Source organism: Mesocricetus auratus, unplaced genomic scaffold (assembly GCF_017639785.1).
Source record: "Mesocricetus auratus isolate SY011 unplaced genomic scaffold, BCM_Maur_2.0 Super-Scaffold_100676, whole genome shotgun sequence".
Lineage (NCBI taxonomy): Eukaryota > Metazoa > Chordata > Mammalia > Rodentia > Cricetidae > Mesocricetus > Mesocricetus auratus.
Genome location: NW_024429266.1, coordinates 182,080,713 through 182,105,279, shown reverse-complemented (window position 1 = coordinate 182,105,279; position 24,567 = coordinate 182,080,713). Strand labels below are relative to the sequence as shown.

General features: G+C 46.5%; 1 protein-coding gene across 3 annotated transcripts; it reads right to left on the bottom strand.

The window, feature by feature from the left end:
• Positions 1–8,270: 8,270 nt before the first annotated feature.
• Mfap5 (microfibril associated protein 5) lies at positions 8,271–24,248 on the bottom strand. Of its 3 annotated transcripts, none has more exons than XM_013110340.3 (10): positions 24,008–24,245; positions 23,394–23,453; positions 21,800–21,835; positions 17,678–17,710; positions 17,321–17,353; positions 16,291–16,326; positions 13,357–13,386; positions 11,758–11,845; positions 11,145–11,218; positions 8,271–9,392 (listed from the first exon to the last, which is right to left on the bottom strand). In XM_013110340.3, the coding sequence occupies exons 2-10, from the start codon at positions 23,449–23,451 to the stop codon at positions 9,280–9,282; spliced, it is 501 nt and encodes a 166-aa protein (XP_012965794.1). In that variant the 5' UTR covers positions 23,452–23,453; positions 24,008–24,245; the 3' UTR covers positions 8,271–9,279. The 3 variants fall into 3 exon arrangements, with proteins under 3 accessions (XP_012965794.1, XP_040594096.1, XP_021080383.1); XM_040738162.1 differs by lacking the exon at positions 24,008–24,245 and adding an exon at positions 23,559–23,688; XM_021224724.2 differs by lacking the exon at positions 16,291–16,326 and having other exon boundaries at positions 24,008–24,248.
• Between the last annotated feature and the right edge of the window lie 319 nt (positions 24,249–24,567).

The window sequence follows — 24,567 nt, the reverse complement described above, 5'->3', positions numbered from 1 at the left end:
AGGCACACATACCCATACAGAGACATACAAACAGACACATAATTAAATACAGCAAAATTAAAATTAAAAAGTCTTAAATAACTATAAAGATTTCCAGGAACTGAATAGGCAGGAAAAGGCCACAAGGATGTGTTGTCATTGTATACTCACAAGGATGTGTGGGGTACGGAGTCATTGTATACTCACAAGGATGTGTGGGGTAGGTGGTCATTGTATACTCACAAGCATGTGTGGGGTAGGGGTCATTGTATATTCACTCAGTTATCTTGTGTGCAAGCAGAAGAGAAAAACCATAAACAGGGAGCCTGAAAGCATCAGGTACCCAGGGACAGGGGTGGGGGGGAGTTAAAAAACAAATGAAAGCAGGAAAACAAACAAGATACCAGTGGGAAGCTCACTCAATGAAAAGCTGAGGAGCAGGCATTTATGGGGAATTAAAGGCTATAGCAGGTAAGTTCCCAAAACACTAGGAGTCATTCTGCTCATGAACAGAGAGAAAAAAATATTAAAACTGAAAGCATCTTTTTTGAAAATCTCTAAAAACTTGAAAAGAAAATTTGAAAAAATATATGCCTTTGCAAGAGAAGAAACGTTTTATTCTAAGCTGAGGAGAAACAAAGGTATATGAAAGTGGTTATGCTGGTGGCCTGTTCTCCTGGCTTCCAGGCTGAAGCAGGAATTTGCCATCAGTCCTGCAACTTAATGAGACTGTCTCAGATTTGTAACTACATTAAAAGGGAGGCCAGGTATGGTGGCACAGGTCTTTGATCCCAGAACTCAGGAGGGAGAGACAGGCCTGTCTCTGTGAGCTCCAGGCTAGCCTGGTCTACAAGGCCAGTCCCAAGCCTGATAGAGCTACACAGAGAGACCTTGTCTTAAACAAAACAAAACAAAACAAAACAAAACAAAACAAAAACAAAAACAAAAACAAAAAAGAAAGAAAAGAAAAGGTGTGTGTGTGTGCGCACGTGCGTGTGTGTGTGTGTGTGTGTGTGTGTGTGTGTGTGTGTGTGTGTGTGTGTGTGTTGAGATGGGTCAGCAGTTAAAAGAGCTTGTTGATCTTGAGAGGACCTGGGTTCTGTTCCCAGTACCCACAAGGTGGCTCACAACCATGTATAACTCCACTTCCTGGAGATGAGACACTTGTTTCTGACCTCCATAAGCACCGCACACATGTGGTATACAGACACATATGCAGGCAAAACATCCATACTCAGATAAATAATAGCTTCTTTTTTAATTAAAAGGATGGGAATTCTGTGGTGGAGCCCTGCCTAGCATTCACACGGCCCCAGGGTCTATCCCCGTCGCTGTATTAGGCACATGGTATCCAAAGGCTATTTATTGTTGCCAGGTGTAGGAGTACACACCTGTAATTATAATCTCATATACTGTATTTCCTGAAGGAACCAATCAGAGTAACTGTTCAATACTGGGGCTCGAACTCATGACTTCACACTCGCTAGCTAAGCACTATGCTAACCAGACTCTACCCCTAGTTTCCTTTTCCTTTATGAAGGCTAGACTGGCCTCAAAATTGGACCCCTCCCCCCCCCAGGCTTCTAAGGACTGGGACTTCTGGCAGGAGCTACCATGAACAGACAGGCTATAACTTTTCAATTTCAGATCATGTCAGATGGTGCCAACATACAAGAGCACACTTGTTTGACTTCATCCAAAATTACTACTTGCTCTTTTTTGGGGGAGGGCGGTGTTTAAAACTGGGTTTCTCTGTGTAGTCCTGGCTGTCCTGGAACTTGCTCTGTAGACCAGGCTGGCCTCGAACTCCTAGAGATCCACCTGCCTCTGCCTCCCAAGTGCAGGGATTAAAAGTGTGCATCACCACCACCTGGCTGCTAGTTGCTCTTTTAAAGAAACAAAACCCAGCATTTGTTCCTTCATTTATAATTTATTAATTTTTATGTCTGTGGGTGTTTTGCCTGTGCACTGCAGGTTTTTGGTGCCCACAGAAGCCTGAAGACTGCGTTGGATCCCCTGGAACCAGAGTTACAGCTCTAAGGCACTGTATGGAATGGTTTCCGGGATGTGAACCAAGGTCCTCTGGAAGAGCAGTTAGTATAATAAAGCACAGAGTCATCTCTCCAGCCCAAACTAGTTGCTCTTTAAACTGCTACCATTCATGATTTCATCTTTTTCTCCCTTTTAAAAATATACTCTGGCTCATATATGAGTCATTCATGCTTTTATATGAACATTTAGAAAAGAATCCTTGTTTTCCATAAAATATTGATTTGATACGAATATTGTATATTTCACAAGTCTTACTTGCATTAATTCTACTTTATTTACCTTCCTCTTAACATCTTGTGCATTTTAAAGACCGAATGAGCAGTGAGGAGACAGTGAGGAAAGTGCCCCTTCAGGCATGGGTTCAGATCCCAGCACCCCTGTGAAAGCTGGCTGTGGTAGCACATACCTGTAGCCTAGTGCTGGCAGACCAGAACAGGTGGGTCCCTGGGGCTCCCACACCTGTAGCCTAGTGCTGGCAGATCAGAACAGGTGGGTCCCTGGGGCTCCCACACCTGTAGCCTAGTGCTGGCAGATCAGAACAGGTGGGTCCCTGGGGCTCCCACACCTGTAGCCTAGTGCTGGCAGATCAGAACAGGTGGGTCCCTGGGGCTCACTGACCAGTTGTCAAGCTCACACAGTGGGAGCCAGGCTCAGAGAGAGACCCTGCCTCAAAACAAATGTGGAGAAAGACAGAGGATGACACCCAAAGTTGATTTGGATCTCTACATGTGCATGCACAGGCAAGTGTGTCTGTGCACAGCCGTGTACACACACACACACACACAATAGACGGGTGTGTGTGTGTAACTTTATATAAGTAGAGGAAACAATTTTCTGGGCTGTTCTTTCATTGTAACTCTTTGTGCTTGTCCGTTGAGGCAAAAGATATTAGGATATGAGCCGGGCAGTGGTGGCGCACGCCTTTAATCCCAGCTCCTGGGAGGCAGAGGCAGGCAGATCTCCGCGAGTTCGAGGCCAGCCTGGTCTCCATAGTGAGTTCCAGGACAGCCTCCAAAGCCACGGGGAAACCCTGCCTTGTAAAACTAAAAAAAAAAAAAAAAAGATATTAGGATATGGTATATAATGATGCATTGACACCTTAATATCCAGCCCTCTTTTAAGTATCACTCAGATTAATTTGGAGGGTGGTGGTAAGACAGGAGCATATGCAGCCCAGGTTTGTCTCAAACTCAATAAGTAGCCAAGGCTAACCTTGGGCTAACGCATGACTTTCCTCTTCCACCTCCCAAACACTGGGATTACAGGCCTGCACCACTATGCCCATTTAACTCAGGCTATTTAGAATGAAAGGTTTTTTAGGGCCATCAAAGATATGGAAACTTCTGGACCTAAGCCTTAGGAGAAAAGCAAAACCTAACTCAGTGATTGGACAAATTGAAAAAAGCACATACCATTACGAGTCACTTATAAAGCCGTGAGGGCTTGAGGTAAAGCGAAGCTCAATTTGTTAACAGGAAGCTACGGGCCCGGCATGTCTATTTATATAAACAACATTTGCTTTTCCCTTCTTGGTTTCTGCCCAGAAGTCATCGTCTGAGTGCTGCTTCGGCTATGCTTGACTGGTTTTTAAAAAAGAAGCGGGGGGAGGCAAAAAGGGGAGAAGAGACTCAAAACTACTGTGGCCACCTGTCACTCTCACAGAGAAACTTAAGATGACACTTTCCCTGATGTTTGCTTAGTGAAAATACAAGGTATCCATTTTTTTATACAAAGTATCCATTTTTACCAAGATGTTCTTTGTCTTTTTGTCTTTCCTTGGTTCTGGAGATCCAATCCAGGGAATTACATTTACTATGACCCTAGGCCTCTTTTTACTTTTTAAAGCATAGCTTTCGAGACGGTTTGACTAAGTTGCCCAGACAAACCTTAAGCTTGTGATCCTCCTGTCTCAGCCCCCTGAGGAGCTGGGATTACAGGCTGTGCCACCAGCCCTAGCTAAATGGCTGAACCTCCTGCCAATGGCACCTGGAAGCTCTGCCTAAACCACACAGACAGGCTGGCCTCCTTTCTTCCGAGCTGCTCCTCTCTCTCCATTTCACCCTAAGTTCCCTGATCTCTCAGGGAGGCTCAGTGTGCTTTCTCTTTGAATCTGGAATTCGAGAACCCTCATCTGCTCCACTGTCCTGGTGTGTCCAGAGACAATGTTTCCTGATGCTCTTTCCACATTCCCACCAGTTCCCTCTCAGAGTCGGCTCTGTCCCCGCTGCGTCACAGCCACTTCAGGACAGGAGGAGCAAGCGGAGTGTGCCTCTCGAGAAGGTGTGCAGCCTTCGGCTAAGCATCACTCTGAAGTGACGTGGGGAGGAGCTTGTGGTTGACAGCATACTCAGTCTGGTGTCATCACAAGTTAAGTGCCAAGGTAGGGAAACCAGCTGGCTTCGAACCAGCTTCCTCTGAGTCAAAAACACACCAAGGGAAAGCGTGCACAGACCTCCAGTGAATAGAGCTCACACTTGAGTTTCGAGACCGAGTTCATTCGAGAAGAAGAGAGAATGTTCTTGAATCTTAGGCATGACGCTGAGAAGGTCAGTTAGGTGATGAGTAGGATCAACTCATTTTGGGATGGGCAAGTAAGGTGAATTGTATGGGGAGCCAGAGGCCGCTGTTTCTACTAAGGACACGAGGAAGCATCCGACCTCTGAAGGACATTTGTAGCAATCCCTTCAATTCTAACATTAATGTACCAGATGAAAAGTGTTCAGGCAGAGCTGGAGTGTAGCTCAGAGGTAGAGGGCTTTCCCTAACATGTATAAGGCCATGGGTTCCATCCTCATCACCACCAAAATGTGCAGAGAGAACGGGAGATATGGCGCAGTGGTAAGAGCCCTTGCTGCATAAACCCAAGGCCTAGGTTCAAATCCTCAGTAACCACAAACAATGACGAGTGCTGCTCCCCTCACACTTGCAACCCCAGGGCTGTTAGGGTTCAGAGTCAGGGCTGCTAAGCCTGGTGTAGCAAACACGATGGAACGAGATAGAGAAGGCCATCTGATGTCCTCGTCTGGCCTTTGTGTGAGCCCGTGGGTGCATGCCCTCACTCATGCTTGTGCACAAACACACATATACGTCACATATGCATCGATGCACACACGCTTACAGTAAGTGTGGAGAAAAAAGAACACTATGAAATGACGAAACACAGGCTTGTGGTCATGCAAAAGGAAGAAGAACGTGTACAACTTTACAGGCTGTGGGACCAAAGACGGTCGAAGAGAAAAGGGGCTGGCCTTATCTGGAGACAAGCTAGCACATTTGGAATGCTGAAGGAACGGTAACAACGTTGTGCCGGGGAAGGGAGGATTGACAAAAGCAGAATGGACATATCTGATCAATACTGAATATACTGAGTCTCCTGCTCCTCCTGCTCCTCCTGCTCCTCCTGCTCCTCCCCCTCTTCCTCTTCTTTTGGTTTTCAAGACATGGTTTCTTTGTGTAACCCTGACTGTCCTGGAACTTGCTCTGTAGACCAGGCAGGGCCTCAAAGATCTGCCTGCCTCTGCCTTCAGAGAGTTAGGATTAAAGAGTGTGTCACTGCTGCCCAGCTAAAGTCTGTGTTTTCAAAGTGTGACAGAAGAACTTCTTTTGTTGGTTTCTTGTTTGTTTTTTGTTTTGCAAATGTGGAAGAAAAGATTAAAAACTCAATTGCCAGGGGCGGAGGGGTAGTTCAGCCAATACAGTGCTTGCCTAGCATGAAGGAAATCCTGGCTTTGATCCCGGGAGGAATGTAATCCTGAGCATGGTAGCACATGAATTAATTCCAGAACCTGGGAGATGGAAGCATCCTTGAGACTGTCTCAAAAACAAAAAACAAGCAAGCAAACAAACCCCCCAAACCTCCATGTGCTCCAGGACAGCTCAGTTTTACGCAGTGAGTCCTAGTCAAGATTACACAGTGAGACCCTGTATCAAACAAATAAAGAAAGAAAAATAAACAAAGCAATGGCTAGATCAAAACCAAACCCACTTTATTCTGAGAAATTTGATAAAAATTTATTTTTAAAATGCTTAATTTTCTATAGACACAATACTTTATGAGACAGGGTTTCTCTGTATTGTTTTGGAGGCTATCAGTCCAGCCCAGCCTCGAACTCACAGAGATCCGCCTGCCTCTGCCTCCCAAGTGCTGGGATTAAAGGCATTCGCCACCACCACCTGGCTTAGACACAATACTTAGATGGAGGAGCAGATAGGCATGAGGGCTGAGCTCTTGAAGAGACCCTCCCCCCTAAAAATATTTCTAAGGCCCCAGGAACAAAATGAAATTTTGAATGTCTTATAAACTAAACATTAAGTATTAGCACTTTATATTATTAAGTGTACACATTGGTGGAGTATAACATGGTAATTGATTCAAAAGTGCAATTTGCAGTTGACTAAAACAGTTGGCAGAGTCCTTTCTTTAAACATGTTTTTAAAATTTTCCACCAAATGTATAGTAATTGTATGTATTTATGAAGAACATGCAATATTTCCTTTTAAAAATGTTTATTGTATGTGCATGCACTCCAGTGGAGGCCAGGGATAGTTTGAGGGAGTCTGTTCTTTTTCTCTTTCTCCAGGATGTGGGCTCTGGGGATTGAACTCAGTTCTGTAGGCCTGGCAGCAAGCTCCTTTACCGGCTGAGCCATCTCACTGACCCATAGTAGATAATATGTACCGATCAAATCAGGATAACAGTAATTATCTGGGTATTGTGGTGAATCTTAGCACTTAGGAGGCAGCGGCAGGTTGATCTCCGTGAGTTTGAGGCCAACCTCAACTACAGAGTGGGTTCTAAGACAGTCAAAGCTATACAGAAAAACCCTGTTTTGGAAAAACAGACAAATAAACAAAACAAACAAAAACCAAAAACAGGATAATGTCTGTATTGTTACTTTTGAAAAGATTCTTTTTTTTTTTTTTTTTTTTTGGAGCTTGTCCTGGAACTCACTCTATAGACCAGGCTAGCCTCCAACTCAAAGAGATCCACCTGCCACTGCCTCCTGAGGGCTAGGATTGATGAAAAGATTTTTATGTTTAAGAATTATTTTATTTATGTGTATATGTTTGTTATGTTTGTGTAAGAGTATGCCAAGGCTGTCAGGGGCTGGGAACTGGACTCAGAGAGGGTATTTTATTTTATTATTTTATGTGTATAAATGTTTACCTGGACACCACCTGAGTGGCTAGTGCCTGCAGTGGCCACAAGAGGGCACTGTTCACTGGAACTGGAGTCAGATGGCTGTGAGCCATCGTGGTGGATGCTGGGAATTGAACCTGGAGCCTTGGGAAGGACAGCCAGTGTTCTTAACCATTGAGCCATCTCTCCACTCCCAGTAAGAGATACTTAAGATGCCCATTTGAAGCTCTGAGCCTGTGAGGTTTCCCTGCTATGCCTTTAATACCAGAGTGTTCAGCTCTAGAGGATGCGGGGAAGAAAGTGAACGCTTTGGGTTTTTCCAAGCTCCTCTCTCTAGATCTCATTAAATGCAATTGTTCCCTAGTAGCAAGAATCTGGGCCCCGCCTAGCTCCGTTTCTCATGGTTATTCAAGGGATCCAGTTCCTGTGGTCGTCTGTGACTGCCATTGCCCTGTTCTCACTAGAGTTCCGTTGGGTTTGACAGAAAGCTGTTGAGTTTTTCAGACAAAGGCGTTCATGATCTATAATTAGTCGCTTGTTTAGGATGGAATGGGGGGACGGACACGGCCGAGTGATAGAGGTCGCGCCTAGCAAGCAGGAGGCTGTGGGCTTGTTCTCAATGCCCGGAGAAAATAAAAGGGGGAGGGGTGCATTTTGTTCTAGGATGATTGTGGCCATGGGGTCACATTAGGCTGTGTAGTTTGCTTTGTGGAGATGGACTGGCCCCAGAGATGGGTGAGAAAATGAGGTCTACTTTCCAGGTCTACTTCCCAATTAGACAGCTTGTGGCCAAGTTCCAGACCTGCTATAGCTCTCTCACTTCACCCCAGACTATGAGCTTAGCAGAAGACATTTGGTGTCTTTATGGATTTTTAGGTAAGACTATATAATTCTTGGCTCTGTTGGGAAGTCTTCTGGGACTGAAAAAATGCCCAGTGATTATATGGACAACACAAATTGGATATTTTTTTCTTCTGGAGGAATGGGCAGGATTGGACTTGGGAGGACTGGAAGTGAGCATGATCTAGGTGCGTGCTGTAAAGTTCCCAAATAATCAATAATCAATGACAAAATTGGAAAGAAAATGCCCATGACCTTCTTTTTCCTTTAAAAAAGAGATTTATTTTTATGTGTGTTTTCCACATATATGCGTGTGTACCATATGCATGCAGGACTCATGGAAGCCGGAAGATTTCGGATCCCCTGGAGTGGACTTATGATTATGAGCCACCATTTGAGTGCTGGCTGGAAACCGAACCCAGGTCCTATGGAAGAACATCCAGTGTTCTTAGCCATTGAGCACCTTCTCTGGCCCACCATGACCTTTCTTGTCAAGAAGACTTGCTGGGCAAATTTTAGCACAATCCATGCAAAATGTTTGAGTGAGTAGAGAAGCATTATGTAAATGATGAGGCATTAGTCTAGGAAGCATCTAGAAGGCAACTGAAGGAAGTTCTGTGGCTAGCCAAAATTGAGGAACAGAGCCTTTCCCACACGCCTATTGTTAATACATTCAATAACTACAATTACTCAGGGGAGAGGAGTGTAGCTTAGTGGTAGAGTGCTTGACTAGCATGTACAAAGCCCCGAGTTCGATCCATAGCACCATTAAAAAACAAAAACAAAGAATATTAACCTAAAGTTATCTCCTGAAACTAGGGTCTCGCATGCTGCCCTCAAACTTGATGTGTAGCAGAAGATGACCTTAAAGTTCTGATCTTCCTGCACCGCTATGCGCAGTTTTACACCATCAGACCCAGGGCTTCTCACGTGCTAGGTAAAGTCTCTAACTGAGTCACACCCCCCCAGGCCCCTTTCTTCTGAGGACTGAATGTAGAGTGTGCCTAAGTCGTGTGGTCATCATCTGTCCACCTTGTCTATGTACTGGAAACCAGTGAAACCATGCAACACTATAGACACTGTACTGTCAGTACGGCACAGTGGGACAAAAGTTACCAGTTCTGGTGAAAATCAGAGAGCAGGGTCAAACCCGGACATTGTAAAGGGCTTCGTTTAAAAACACACGTCTATGGGACAGACGACGAGGGTTGGAGGAGAATGAAAGTCTGATCCCTCTCCCCCACACTTTATTCTTTCTTCCTTGATGATCACAGACCACTGGGTCTCTGCAAATTCATATTTTCACAGGGAGGAAGTCGGAAGTAGTTGGAGCGTCGGAGTCGCCTTGGAGGCAGGCCTGCCATCTGCCGGCAAAGCTCGTCTGGAGGAAAAGCAGAGCGTTATGAGAGGATGCGGGAATGTAACTAGGACTCTCGTTTTAAGGGAAAGAAGCTTCAGTGTGATACCACGGAGGAGGAGATCCAGGTTAGGACATTCAGCTGTGCCACTCTGGATACTTGTACCTTGTTTTTCTGTTTTTGTTTTTTCGAGACAGGGTTTCTCTGTATTGTTTTGGAGCCTGTCCTGGAACTCACTCTGTAGACCAAGCTGGCCTCGAACTCACAGAGATCTGCCTGCCTCTACCTTCCGAGTGCTGGGATTGAAGGCATGCGCCACCAACGCCCGGTGATACTTGTACCTTGTGTGAGCCTCATTGTCCTTTTCTGTAAGTAAGCGTTAATGCCTACCTCCGTGGTATATTTGTGAGGACTGAAATGAAACAATGTGTGCAGAATTAGCTCCTCTGATACTCCCAGCTCCCCGTTCTAGTCATGGACCTACAAATAAAAAATGAAGTCCAGTCATTCAGCCTGTATTTAGGTGTTTACAACAGCGAACTGCAGTGAATCCCCCGAGGTGCTTGAAAGTGCCTAGAGTTCCAAACACTCATACTCAGTGTCAAGGTGTTTCCCTCGCAGGTGGCTTGCACAGAGCCAATGGGGCAAGCAGCGAGTTTCCTTCTGCGAAGACAGCTACAGCTCTTACTCATGAAACCAGTGCAAAGCTGGCTGCTGAGTCAAAAGTGACTGCGTCTGTGGTGTTGACACCAACCGCAGCCGCCACTCGGGGCTGTCCGTGGGGGAAGGCGAGAAGTAGTGTTTGTTCCCACCATGTATGGCCCTACAGCCACACATTCTGGAGCCTCGAAAATTACTCTTTTAACATCTTCCCACCTTTCTCTGCCTTGCAAGTGTCATAATAATCAATGTACGTGGCTTCTTGAATTGTCGGGATGTTTATAATAAAGCCATTCTCAAAATGTCCTATCTGTTTCTGGATCCTATCTAAACCTTCCTATCTCCAAACGCACATGCATGTGCCTGTGCTGTTCCCAGAGCTGTGAACATGGCTGATGATCAGTACGGCCATTGAGTCTATAATTTGTAATGATGACTTGGCTATTCCCCGGAACCTCTAAAAGATTACATAAGGGAGCTTGAGACAGGCTGGAGAGATGGCTCAGCAGTTAAGAACACTGGCTGCTCTTGCCGAGGACCCTGGTTTGGTTCCCAGCATCCACACAGTGGCTTCCAGCCATCTGTGACTGCAGTTCCAGGGTCCCCGATGCTGTCCCCTGACTCCCATGGTCTGTGTGCATATGTTTACACAAAATTGGGGGAAACACGCATACACTAAAGATTTTTTTCTTTTTTCTAAAAAATAAAGTGTAGGAACAGCTTGAGCTTCAAAAAATTCTCACTGTAGGAGAGCTGGGGGTGTGTGTGTGCAGTCTATCTGGGAAGGGAGCTAGGGGTACTTGGTTAAGATACAGTCAGGTTTCTTTAGTGTATTCCCATAGGGGCTGTTAGAAAGCAAGAGAGTTAGAAGCCAGACCTTGGATCCAACAGCGTCACACTCTATTTATCTGTCACTACTGCCCATCCACTGACCGCCCGGATGTCATCTTACCTTTTTTTTTTTTTTTTTTTTGGTTTTACGAACAGGGTTTCTCTGTATTGTTTTGGAGGCTGTCGGTCCAGCCCGGCCTCGAACTCACAGAGATCCGCCTGCCTCTGCCTCCCGAGTGCTGGGATTAAAGGCGTGCACCACCACCGCCCGGACATCATCTTACCTTTCATAGCTTCGTGTTCTTTGCAGACAAGTCGGGAACAGATCTCATTGTTGATGATGTACATGCGCCGTAAACTGCCACAGTGCCAAAGTCATGGTCAAGGAAGGAGACAGAGAGGGTGAGAGAGTTTGGCCAAGGTCCCTCTTCAACTCCTTATTTCCCACTGGCCTTCCTTTGCAAGTAATCTTTCCCTCAGCAGAATGTAAGGGATGGGAATGGTTTTAATGATAAAAGCAAAAGCAATGGATGCTAGTCACTCTTCTTAGTGGCACTTTGCATATCTCACGTGTTGACGAGCCCTGTCCATTATTTTCCACTTTAGAGCTGAGTCTTCTGCTTCAGCTCTTGGTCAGCTAATGCACACACCAGTGTCTCCCACGGCCGTCCTTCCCGTATAGCCCGCACCTCCGCTGGAATCTATTATACTGTTTGTGCCTATCTCAACCCAGATGCCAAGTTCTAGGAAGCACCTTCAGAAATGGCTGAATGGGTTATGCTAACAACCTCAGCCCCATGGAAGACTGTGGTTCGGTGGTGAGTGTTCATTAACTAGTTACTGACACAAACATTGCCGCCACAGAAGGTGCTCTCTGGGCATTCTGGGATCTCTTACCTGGTGAAGCAGATCTTAAGAATGCACTGCTTTACTGGCCGATGGACAGAGTACAGTCTTGTACAAGCAAATTTTTCATCCCGGCATTCTGCCCAACACACAGAAAAAAAAAATAAGGAAGTCCAAATAGAAGCAATATAAACCAAGGGCTAATGGGCTGGGAATAGGGGGACAGAGCAGGGGAGATGGAGCAGTCTTTACAAAAATCACTGTATTTGTGGCATGCCCTTCTTGCTTACCAAAAGCAGAGCTAGAGGAGATTGACTCAAATGAAATTTAGGTGCTTCCCAACTTGGAAGCAGAAGTAGGTAAAATAACCTCTGAGGACTTGCCTAGCTTAAAAAAAAAGTCTTTCTAGGACTATTCGGGTAGCAATGTGAAACGTGACAGTCTCTTTCTGAAGAATGAGAATTCTCAGGCACAGGGGCCTTGCTCTGTTCCCTTGTTCTCAGCTGTGACTGCAGGTCAGAATTACCAGTGCATTTCAGGAACCAATGTCAGCCATCATGTCACAGTGACATGGAGTCAGCAGCCAAGCTGATTTATCTCCAGCCCAAAGGCCATTTAGGGAGAAGGTGACTTGAGGACCAGTCAAAGGTGGTCATAGTTTTCCCTGTGGCTTTCAGGATAGAAGATCGTTTTGAAAAGAAGGAACGTGACCTTGGAGGGATGAAGAACCCTGAAACTACTCACTGATGGAGAACTGAAAAGAAACTAGAAAATGAGCCTAAGGCTCTTCAAAGAACAAGGGGTAAATAATCTATAGGGAGAAAAGCTTAAGAAAAGACATGTACAAACGTAATCAGAGGGCTGGAGAGATGGCTCAGCGGTTAACAGCACTGGCGGCTCTTCCAGAGGTCCTGAGTTCAATTCCCAGCAACCACATGGTGGCTCACAACTGTCTATAACTGTATTCCTATGGGATCTGATGCCCTCTTCTGGTGTGCAGATATACATGCAGAGAAAACACCCATATACATAAAGTACATGAATAAATACATCTTTAAAAAAATGAAAGGACTCACCCTCCCTGGAGAAATGAGGGGCTAACAGGGGGGAGGTTGGGGGGAGGGCACGGGAGGAAGGGAGGGAATGGGAGAGGGACCTGGAACTGACTTGTGAAGCAACCTTGATTCTTATCTAAATTTAAACTGGAAAATAAAATTTAAAAAAAAAATGAAAGGAAAGACAGCTGGGTGTTGGTGGCACACTCCTTTAACCCCAGCCCTTGGGAGGCAGAAGGAGGCGGATCTCTGTGAGTTTGAGTCCATCCTGGTCTACAGCGTGAGTTCCATGACAACCAGAGCTATTACACAGAGAAACCCTGTCTCAAAAATTCCAAAGTCAACCAACCAATCAACCAACCAACCAAGCAAACAAAAACACAAATAAAACAAGAGAGAGAAACAAAGGCACATAAAAAATAATTAGAAGACCCTGACAAGTTCACAGCACCCACACCATCTCTAACTACAGTCCTAGGGGGAATCTTCTGGTCTCCAGAAGTACTGCAGGCGTGTGGTGCACAGACTGTCATGCAGGAAAACACACAAATACATAAAATAATAATAGTAATAACAACGATAATAATAACCATACCTGCAGTAGCATTTTTGTCACCGGCTGAGGCTGGAAGGCAGAAATTTTATTCAGTTATTAACAATACTAGAAGTCACCACCTCTGTTACTACCATGTGGTTCACTCAGACCCAGTCAGGATACTCATAATAAAGAACCCATGAATTGATGACTCTTAGTAACTTCTGGAAGGAATGATTGCAGCCACACAAGCAAAGAGACTCAAGAATTAAGATGGAGTCCTGGCTTTCACCTTCCTCTCATGGAGAGTGGAGGAATTGTTGAATCTAAGGTTTCATTATGCTAGCTGATGAAAAGAAATCATAGCCGGGCGTTGGTGGCGCACGCCTTTAACCCCAGCACTCGGGAGGCAGAGGCAGGCGGATCTCTGTGAGTTCAAGGACAGCCTCCAAAGCTACACAGAGAAACCCTGTCTCAAAAAAAAAAAGAAAGAAAGAAAGAAAGAAAAGAAAAGAGAAGAGAAATCATGGTGGTGTGTATCTAAATTTAACCCCAGCTCCCAGAGGCAGAGGCAGGTGGATTGCTGTGTGTTCAGGACCTGCACAGAGTTTCAGGGCACTCGGGGCTGCATAGTAAGACCAGGTCTCAACAACAACAAAAACCCAAAACTTCCTTAAAGAGATGGGGTCTCCCCATGAAAACTTCTTTAAAGAGATGGGGTCTCCCCATGAACACTTCTTTAAAGAGATGGGGTCTCCCCATGAAAACTTCTTTAAGGAGATGGGGTCTCCCCATGAAAACTTCTTTAAAGAGATGGGGGTCTCCCCATGAAAACTTCTTTAAAGAGACGGGGATCTCCCCATGAAAACTTCTTTAAAGAGATGGGGTCTCCCCATGCGACCCAGGTTTCAAACTCCTGCCTCAGCCTCTCGGGTGGCTGGGATTAAAGGCATATACCACCAATCAGCAGTAGCTAGCAAATTATTGAAAACACAGGACAAAGGGCCCTGCTACTCTGAAGACCTGCAGTCTAGAGCTGAGCAGGACCTCCTCCCCAGACAAGGCTCTTCTCTGTAAGAGGGGGTTCCTAGCCACGGCCTCTTTGATGAAAGGCTTGGGCTGAAGAAGAGGGACCAGGCTCATAGCCCACATTGACCTAGGTGTAGTTTAATGTGCACCTGGTTTACAGTTAGGAGTTAGAGTGAGGAAACCAACCACCAGGAGTTCTCTGGGAAGACGTCATTGGAAAAGTTCTTGATGGAAAGAAAAGCGCAGAGAGGCGAGATAACCTCATCTACTGCACCATTTCTCTCTGCTTTGAAAAAATTTTTAACTTTGTTTTTATTTTATGTGTATGGGTTCTCTACCTGCATGTATGTTTGTATATCCCATGTGTGCAGTGCCTGAGGAGGCCAGAGGAGGGCACTGTACTCCCTAGGGTTGGAGTTAAGAGATGCTTGTGAGCCCCTACCATGTGTGCGCTGGGGAAAGAGCCCAGGTCCCTCTGGAAGAACTCCTAATCACTGAATCATCTCTCCAGCCCCTGATGCGTTCCTGCGTCCAAAATCCCCGATCCTGGGTTTCTCATTCAGATCTCATTCCTGAAGCTCAGAATGCACGGGTCTAGCTGGTATCTTAGGCAGGTCACTGTCTTCGAATTCAATAAGCCACTCCCAGTTTGGATTCTCTGGAGGTGAGGGGCATCTCCAGTCACCCAGCGGGGCAGTCCCTCCACCGTGCAGCTGGCCTTTCCTTCCTTGGCCTTTGTTTGGGCCATCCTTGACTGAGACTACGGTTGCAGGCTGCTTGTGGTTTAAATCCCTTCCGATCCTGGCCCCACAGGCTGGGGAGCAGCAGTGAGCAGGCATAGGGAAAGGTGGGGGCGGAGTATGATCTTCCCCAGTGCGCGCGCGCGCGCGCGCACAACTTTCCTTACCTCAGGCTTTCCTGGGCCTTCGTTCCCCCCCAAGCCTTTCCCCAGACTGAATACAGGCAGGAATGTGTCCAGTCTCTCACCATCCAGTTCCTCACTGTTTCCTCTTGCTTACCCCACTGATAGCATTTGGTGGAGCTAGATAACAATACACATCCTGTTGTCTATTGGGCAAAAGATACCTGGTAGAAGAAATTCACTTTTTTATGGTAATGGCGCCCACCTTTGATTCCAGCACTTGGGAAACAGAAGCAGGAGGATCTCTGTGAGTTCAAGACCAGCCTGGTCTACAAAGTGAGTTCCAGGACAGCCAGGACTGTTACACAGAGAAACCCCTATCTTGAAAAACCATTTTTTTTTTTTAAAGTGATTTTCCTCTACCAGGAATTCACTTTTGTTCACTTTTTACATTGATGACATATAGTGGCTGGCTTTCAAAACCATTTGTCAACAGTCTGTAGGAACCTGGGTGTGGTGGCAGAGGCAGACAAATCACTGAATCTGAAGCCAGCCTGGTCTATGTCATGAGTTCCAGGCCAGACAGGGCTACAGAGAGAGATCCCGGTCTCAAAATAAAACAAAAAAGCAAAAGCCACAACACCTCCTCCCCCAAAACACCGACCTAGGGCCAGGGTGCAATTCAGTATGGGCCACCTGCCCAGCATGTATGGGAGCCAGCTCCATCCCCAGGAACAGCAGCAAGAGATCCAGGCCACATCTCCTTTTCTTCCTTCCTATCTCTCGTTCTCTAAAAGCCCCTTCCTCCATGTGCCTCCCTCTGATTGTGCTCTCTTCTCCGTTTGCCTATTTATCTTGCCTTTACCCCCCAAGTCTTAGAAACATTGAAAGATCTTGGCTCCGTATTTTGTATATTGAACTACACAATTACTGCTCGTCAGCTTTCAAAACTACCATTAACTTAAAACAAATGGCTGGCAGGATGTGTTATACAAATAGTAGTTCTGTTTAGGAGACTTCAGCTGCTGCCTTGCCTTCCCTATGGGCTCTGGGGAAAACACAGAATGGCCCTGGTGGCCCTGCGGTCCCAGATCTGAACTCACCCAGGTCATCTGTGGAAGGTGTGATATCAGCCAGAACTGAAAAGGCACAAAACAGTAGGTGTGAGAAGGACCTTGGATTTCGAGGGAAAGGAGTAGCAGGACAAGGACACATGGTGATACCAGAGTAAGGCAAGGCATCCTTCCAGGGGAAGAGAATTACCTGGGGAGGTTTCTGGATGAATATTGGCGCTCTTAACATGCTTATCTTTGGATATCTTTAGTATATAGGTCTTTTTTTTTCTAATGTGCATTGGTATTTTGACTGCACATATGTCTGTGTGAAGGTGTTGGATCCCCTGGAACTAGATACACAGACAGTTGTGAGCTGCCTTGTGGGTGCTGAGATTTGAACCCAGGTCCTCTGGAAGAGCAACCAGTGCTCTTAACTGCTGAACCATCTCTCCAGCCCCCAGACAGGTCTTCTTTTGTTTAGTTTAGTTTAGTTCAGTTTAGTTTTGTTTTGTTTTTCAAGACAGAGTCTCCCTGTGTAGCCCTGGCTGTCCTGGAACTCGCTCTGTCGACCAGGCTGGCCTCGAACTCAAAGAGCTATGCCTGCCTCTGCCTCCTGGGTGCTGGGATTAAAGGTGTGCACCACCACTACCCAGGCACATATAGGTCTATCGATTCACATTTTTCCCTCTTTTTTTTTTTAAATTTACGTTTGTTGGTTTAATTTGTGTGTGCATGTTCCCACATGTGCACAAATGTTCATGTACCTGTGACAGCACATGTGTGTGGATGACAGAGAACGATGTCTAGGAGTTTGTTCCTCCCTTCACCATGTCAAACTGAGTTCCTCAGGTTTAACAGCAAGCACCTTTGCATGTTGAGGCACCCCCATCAGCCCTGCTCCTTGCTTGTAGGGGACTAGCAGCTTTTGTCTCAAAAAAAATTTTTTTATGTCCCTGCCAGTCACTCGCACCCACCCACCCCTTCCCCAGAGCTGAAAATGCAGGGTTAACTCAGGAGCTGGAATGCATTGGGAATTTTACCAGATCGTGCATTTCTTAAGAACTTTAATGAACGTCACCTGTTTCATCTGTAGAAGGGTCATTCACCAGATCTGCGGAGACACGAGACGGACAGAGAGTGAAGGGAGGAAAAGAACAGCCGGGTACGGGGTTCATCAGCTGAACAGAAAGAAGGACTGAGGAGAGGCCATGGACCCAGGCAGGCTAGCTGCAGGGACTGTCACAGTCAGAGCAGGGGGGGGGGGTGGATACTAAGGCGGGGCACGTTTGCAGGGATGGTGGCCACTAAGAAAGACAAAGGGTGCTGGGTGAGGTCTCAGTGTCCCCCTTCTCTGCACGGATGTCACTCTCAGCCCCCCCCCCCCCCCGCCAGCCCCCAGTGGTGTAAGCAAACACCCCGCCCCGGGCTGACTTACTGGGGTCTTCTGTGAACGGCTCAATCACATCATCTGAAAGAATAAACAGAGCAGGTTTTCTGGGCATCCCACCCTTGCATATCCAGTAAGAGAAACTGCCTGGCACAACACCCAGTGTGATAAAGACCCCATGGCTGCTTTCCTTTGCCAGCCTATAATAGTTTAAATGGGCTTTTAGTACTGCCCCGCCGGCCGGGGCGACCTTGCCTCGCCAAGCTCTGGTGCACTGGATCCTGCTGGCTTCCTTCAAACCTGACATACATTTCAAACCTCCGGATAGAACGGCTTGTTTGCAAACAGATAAACAAGTAAGCAAAATAAAGTAAAATTAAAAAGTAAGCTAAGCTATTAAACAAAAATACCTCTAAATGACCAAATAATTGATGACCTCTTTGCGCTTTTTTATTTTCTTTTTTCTTTTTTCTTTTTTTTTTTTTAAGCAGAGCCTCAGAAAGTCCAGGCTGGTGTGCAACTCACTATGTAGCTGAGAATGACCTTGAACTCCTAGTCCTCCAGTCTCTGACTCCTAAGTGCTGGGATAATAAGCATGAGGCCGTATACCAGGTTATGTGGAGCTGGGAGGGGGGGTGTCAAACCCAGGGCTTCACAAATTTGGTGAGCACAGTCTCCAGCCCTGAAGTATCTATGTGAAGCAAAAATATTAATGGCATGCCCATCTCTTTATTTTGAGACATGGTCTTGCTTGGTATCCCAGGCTCACCTGGAATTCAAAGTCTTATTGTTTTAGACTCTCAAATGCTGGGATTACAGATGTGATTTCACTCAGGCTCAGCTGACATTGTAGTGTGTGTGTGTGTGTGTGTGTGTGTGTGTGTGTGTACACTACACTGGGGATTAGTTCAGAGCCTTACACATGCTAAACACAGCTTCTAATGTGCTAACGTGTCTGTTTTTTCCAGACAGGGTTTCTCTGTGTAGCCCTGGCTATCCTGGAACTCAGTCTGTAGACCAGGCTGGCCTCTGACTCATAGATTTGCTTGCTTGCCTCTGCTTCTAGAGTGCTGGAATTAAAGGCATGTGCCACCACCACCGCCTGTCAAAAAGAGAATATTTTTATTATACATGCTAAGACATATGACATGATGCTTTGATACACACATATAAAGTGAAGTAGTTACTGCAGCCAAGTAATCATATTAATATACTTACCTCCTCACATAGTCACCTTTTGTGGGTAGGGGGTAATAATATTTAAATGCTGTAGTGAGCAAATATTCCACCTTTGACTATGTGTGGTCTTTAGCCAAAACCAACCCTTTCCCACTAGAGGGCAGCAAATTCACATGGTTTTCCTTTTGGGTTTGGGGAATTTTTATTTGTTTTTTGTTTTGTCTTTGGCTCGTTTCCTCAAGTTTTAGACTGTAAATCAGATTTAAACCTCTAAGAACAGCTCTCCCCGGTCCCGAGTTTATTAACAGTTTCTTTAGGGAATGTTTATCAAGCCAGGCATGGTGACACACCAGGATTACATATATAGTAAAAAACCTGTCATCCTGAGTCCTGTCACTGAGCCACGAGTGGTGGCCATGGTTATAATCCCAGCACTCAGGAGATGGAGGCAACCAGGCAGATCTCTGTGAGCACCTATTGCTCTTACAGAGGACTGGGTTCAGTTCCCAGCACACACTTTTTTTTTCTAACCTCTGTGGGCCCCAGGCACAGACTTGGTGCATGAACACATGTGTAGGCGAATCATTCATACACATAAAATTAACAAATCTGTAAGTACTCAGGGAGAAAGGGTTTACTTTAGTGTATTGTCAATTACTGATTTGTACGAGTGGTGTCCTTGTGATGTGACTATGCACCACATTGTGTCCCATGCCCAAGAGGCCAGAAGAAAGCTCTGGAGTGCCTGGAATCCGTGCATCGGAGGCTGGCCTCGAAACCCCATTTATCTCTCAGAGGCTGACCACCACATGCAGCTCAGAACAAGTTTTTGTTTGGTTGGTTGTTTGGTTTGGTTTTGGTTTTTCAAGACAGGGTTTCTCTGTGTAACAGCCCTGGCTGTTCCAGAACTCACTCTGTAGACCAGGCTGACCTCAAACTCACAGAGATCTACATGCCTCTGCCTCCTGAGTGCTGGGATTAAAGGTGTGAGCCACCATTGCGCAGCACACTTTTTGATAAAATTAACGTTCCATTTCCAGAGGATGTTTAGAACACTACGATGAGATCACAGAAGGGGCAGGCAGTAGGGCTTCCTCAGGGTGGAGGGATGGAGATCCCTCCCTATCCAGCCTCAAGAGGCTAGCCCGCATTCCAGTCTCATCACACAGAAAAGCAGTGAGGTCACAGCGAAGCAGCTGGGACCGCAGGGCGGCTGGCTGTGGGACCGCAGGGCGGATTTCCCCAGTGTCCGGATCCATCTCAGCTGGAAGAACTCTGTGTGAGCCACCACCATCCAAATGCTTCCCTTAGGACTGGCAACTCACTGAAATGAAATCTCGGGACAGTAAACCAGAATGTCTGCTGGGAAATCAATCACTTCGCAGGCTGGGTAAGGACCAGCTCAGGGCCAGTTTAGCTTTCACTGTGCTATAACCTGTAGGTTCAGACTCTCAGATTTGGGTATAACAGGAAAAGAAAGGAAAAGGAGTCTTAGTCCTTCTTTTTCTTTTCTTCTTAGTCAAGGCCTCATTTTAGAGTCCTGGTCCTGCCTTGGAACTTGCTATGTAGACTTGCCTCTGCCTCCCGAGTGCTGGGATTAAAGGTGTGTGCCACCGATGCCCTGCCACAACTGGCATTTTTTAAATGAATTAAGATAAATACATCAGAATGCATTGTGCTTTGCAAGTGTAAAGAATTATTTTATAATTTTGTTTGTTTTACATGTCCTTAATACATATATTTATTGCTGTAGATACTGGTGAAGAAGATTAAAATATAGAAATAAGATGGCTGTGATGGGCCGGGCGTTGGTGGCGCACGCCTTTAATCCCAGCACTCGGGAGGCAGAGGCAGGCGGATCTCTGTGAGTTCGAGGCCAGCCTGGTCTACAGAGTGAGTTCCAGGACAGCCTCCAAAGCCACAGAGAAACCCTGTCTCGAAAAACAAAAAACAAACAAACAAACAAAATGGCTGTGATGGAGCAAGCCTTTAATCCCAGCACCAGGGAGGGAGAGGCAGGCAGATAAATGAGTTTAAGGCCAGCCTGGTCTATAGAGTGAGTTCCAGGCCTGCTGAGGCTACACAGTGAGACTGTCTCAAAAGAAAGGAAGAGGGGAGAGAAGAGAGGGGAGGGGAGAGGAGGGGAGGGGAGGGGAGGACTTGGATGGGGCTGGAGATGTAGCTCAGTGGGTAGAGTCTTTGCCTGGGACATATAGAGCACTGGGTTCAATTCTCAGCACCACATTCACCAAGTTTAGTGTGTGTGTGTAGAAAAATTCAGAGATGACTTCCTACCATGGCTTCGCATTGTAGTTTTCTGCTGTTTATTTGCATAGAACAGTGCTTTCTGGGCCGGGCGTTGGTGGTGCACGCCTTTAATCTCAGCACTCAGGAGGCAGAGGCAGGTGGATCTCTGTGAGTTCGAGGCCAGCCTGGTCTACAGAGTGAGTTCCAGGACAGCCTCCAAAGCCACAGAGAAACCCTGTCTCGAAAAAACCAAAAAAAAAAAAAAAAAAAAACCAAAAAAAAAGAAAGAACAGTGCTTTCTGTGGGCCGAGTGTGCAGGCCAGTGGTCAGTATTATCTTAGCATTTGTATGACCCTGGTTTTAATCATGTCACAAAGAGTAATAAAGGAATAAAGCAGGATTCCCTGTACAGTAAGGAAAGAAAAAGGTGTAGGGATGTAGCCACTTGTAAGGCACTTGTCAAATATGCAACTGGGTTCAGTTTTTAAGATTTAAGATTTTTAAGATTCACTGCAAGCATGGTACCTTGCAGTGAAACTCTCTGTCCTAGGACAGATTCTGGCCTGAGAGTCTCATTATATATCCCTGGCTGACCTTGAACTCAATCTGCTTGCCTCCTCTCCCTGAGTGTTGGGATTATGGTGTATGCCACCTTGCCTGGCCCTAGAACAGAGCTTCAACTGGCACTGTTCTACATCACCCTGACAGGCACCTCGCTGAACCCATAAGAAAGCCTTCACCTACCTCCTCGTTGACCACTGACGCCTAGGGGAAGCCAGCCTGTCACAAAGAAAGAAAAGGGGGTGTAAGGGACCCAAGCTCTCTCCGCCACGCTTTTATGAGACAACCAGAATACAATGGAGAAATTGTGTGTTATCTTTGTGATCTGTCCCTATATATTTCAACACAAGACCACTAGGCTACCCACAAAACTAATCAAGCATAAAAAATCAAGCAAAAAAAACCACCACTCCAGAAAGACAAGCTCTTGAAAACAAAGCCCACGTTTGTTCTGCCCTGCCTCGGTTTCCTCTCTTGTCCTCAGTCCCAACCAGGAAGGGCCATGGCCCACGAGGAACCCAGCAGCCTTCTGAGCATGTCTTTCCCAGTTCACAGCTTCTGTGTCAGCTGCACCGTTGGGGAAGGCAGAGGAACTGCTTTGTCAGTCTGCATCTGGCAGAAAGACACGCTATTACAAGTGTTTCTTCCAAGTCCAAGGTTGCTCTCTGTGGCAGGTCCTTGAGCTAGAGTCTGTGGCACCCGTGAAGATGACTTTTCTTTTGTGTGTAGGTCTAGCAGTACTTCCCTCACATAAGTGAATATACTTGTGTGTCTACCCAAGCAAGCGTTAAGTGTTCATGTGCACGTTTCTGCCACTTTCCCTCAAGGCTTTTTAAGGTGGCCCAATTTCCTAGTAGGTAGTCTCTGTATGTTTGTGTAACTTCTTGTCCCTTTGGTGTTTGTTGGGTTATATATCTATGTGCAACTCTCTTTTAGTGATTAATAAGCACCTGCATTTTAATCTTACATCAGTTTCTTAGGTACCCCATGTCTAAGGCCACCTCTCCCCACACCCTACACTTTTGTTGTTGATACAGAATATTTCTTCCCAGGCCCAGTCAGCCTCACTTCCCTACCATGTAACCCACAGTCCCTACCATGTAACCCACAGTCCCTAACATGTAACCCACGGCCCCTACCATGTAACCCACGTTCCCTACCATCTAACCCACAGTCCCTAACATGTAACCCACAGTCCCTACCATCTAACCCACATTCCCTAACATGTAACCCACATTCCCTATCATGTAACCCACATTCCCTAACATGTAACCCACATTCCCTACCATGTAATCCACAGCCCCTACCATGTAACCCACGTTCCCTACCATGTAACCCACGGCCCCTACCATGTAACCCAGGCCCCTACCATGTAACCCACATTCCCTAACATGAAACCCAGATTCCCTACCATGTAACCCATGTTCCCTACCATGTAACCCACGTTCCCTACCATCTAACCCACAGTCCCTAACATGTGACCCACATTCCCTATCATGTAACCCACATTCCCTAACATGTAACCCACGTTCCCTACCATGTAACCCACAGCCCCTACCATGCAACCCACGTTCCCTACCATCTAACCCACATTCCCTACCATCTAACCCACATTCCCTACCATCTAACCCACATTCCCTACCATGTAACCCACAGCATCTACTATCTAACCCAGATTCCCTATCATGTAACCCATGTTCCCTACCATGTAACCCACAGTCCCTTGCACATGAAGTGCTAAGGAGCTGATGTGTTAAAGAATCAAAACAGAACTCACCAGAGGGAATAAGCAGCACCATGACAAGCAGCAGTGACTTGGGTCCAAAGAACATCATGTCTAAGAGACATAGGGGGAGAGCAAGACCGTGAGGCTGAGAGAGTGCAGCGTCTCGCCTCTGGGGAAAGATGCCCTGCACCCCCTCTGCCTTTGTCACCCCCAAACCTTCTTGCTTTCTTATCTCTCATCCAACATTCATTTCCCTCAAATCTAAGCTTTGGTCACGTCTTATCCTCACTGCCATTGCTCTTCTACAGAGAACGTTTTTCAGTGCGACTCTCCTTTCATGGTCCAGACTGGTCTTGAACTCCTGGGTCAAGTCACCCCCCTTCCTCAACCCCGCCGCCCTGCCCGCCCCGGTAGCTGGGAACACAGGCATGTGACCAGGAAGACCTTTTGTATTCTAATTAAACCATCCTTGGTCCTGCCCTCTTTCTCTCCTAATCGATAAGCCTCCCTTTGTGCATCCGTGTCAGCTCCTCTGGGTGCACCCTCTCTTTGGAATTCCATGCATAACTGGGAGAGGGCTCCGTTCTAAGTCAGGGACATTCTTCACACATGCACGCACAGGCACACACAGACATCCCTTCTGTGTAGTTTTGGGATCAACTCACTGTCTATAGCGCCCGCTCTGTCCACTGCGTCCTCTGGTTTCCGAAAGTGCCTGTCCTTCTCACGCTTTCTCGCTGTTCCACTTGGGCTGGGGAAAAGGATGAACACAGCCACACCCTTGGAAGAACTTCAGATTTGGCCTGTTCTGAAACAATGACACGAGGGAGAGCAAGGGGTGGGAGAGAGAACAGGCCGGGCCAGAGGCTTAGAAAGCAATGTTACAATAAGGTTGGAATGAGAAGGCAGAAGAGAATTTGCAGTCACTCACACCCTCATTCCAAAGGTTATGACCACACTGGAGAGGGAGCTCAGTGCTCCCTCGAAGGGTTGGCCCAGGCCCACATCTCTCTGGCTGTTTGGCCCAGCTTGCCTTCCTTCCTTGGGTTCCTGTTTATCGTTCTCCCTTGGCGTGTTTTCCCGAACCTCACCAGACTGTTTCTATCTCTCTGGCTTTGGATAATGACTCCTTTCTCTCTTCTCCCCTCCTTTCTTCTCCCCTCTTCTGCCTTCTCTCCTCCCCCTTCTCTCCACTCCCTTGTTTGAGTCAGGGTCTTCCAGGTTG

Coding starts and splice junctions, on each gene's coding strand:
- Mfap5 (XM_013110340.3), bottom strand. CDS start 23,451: ATGATGTTCTTTGGACCCAAGTCACTGCTGCTTGTCATGGTGCTGCTT. Junction 16,327..17,320: donor CCCTTCTACAGATGAAACAG/GTGACGTTCATT, acceptor GTGCCTTTTCAG/TTCTGGCTGATATCACACCT. Junction 9,393..11,144: donor AGAACACGAAGCTATGAAAG/GTAAGATGATGT, acceptor CTTTTCCTCCAG/ACGAGCTTTGCCGGCAGATG.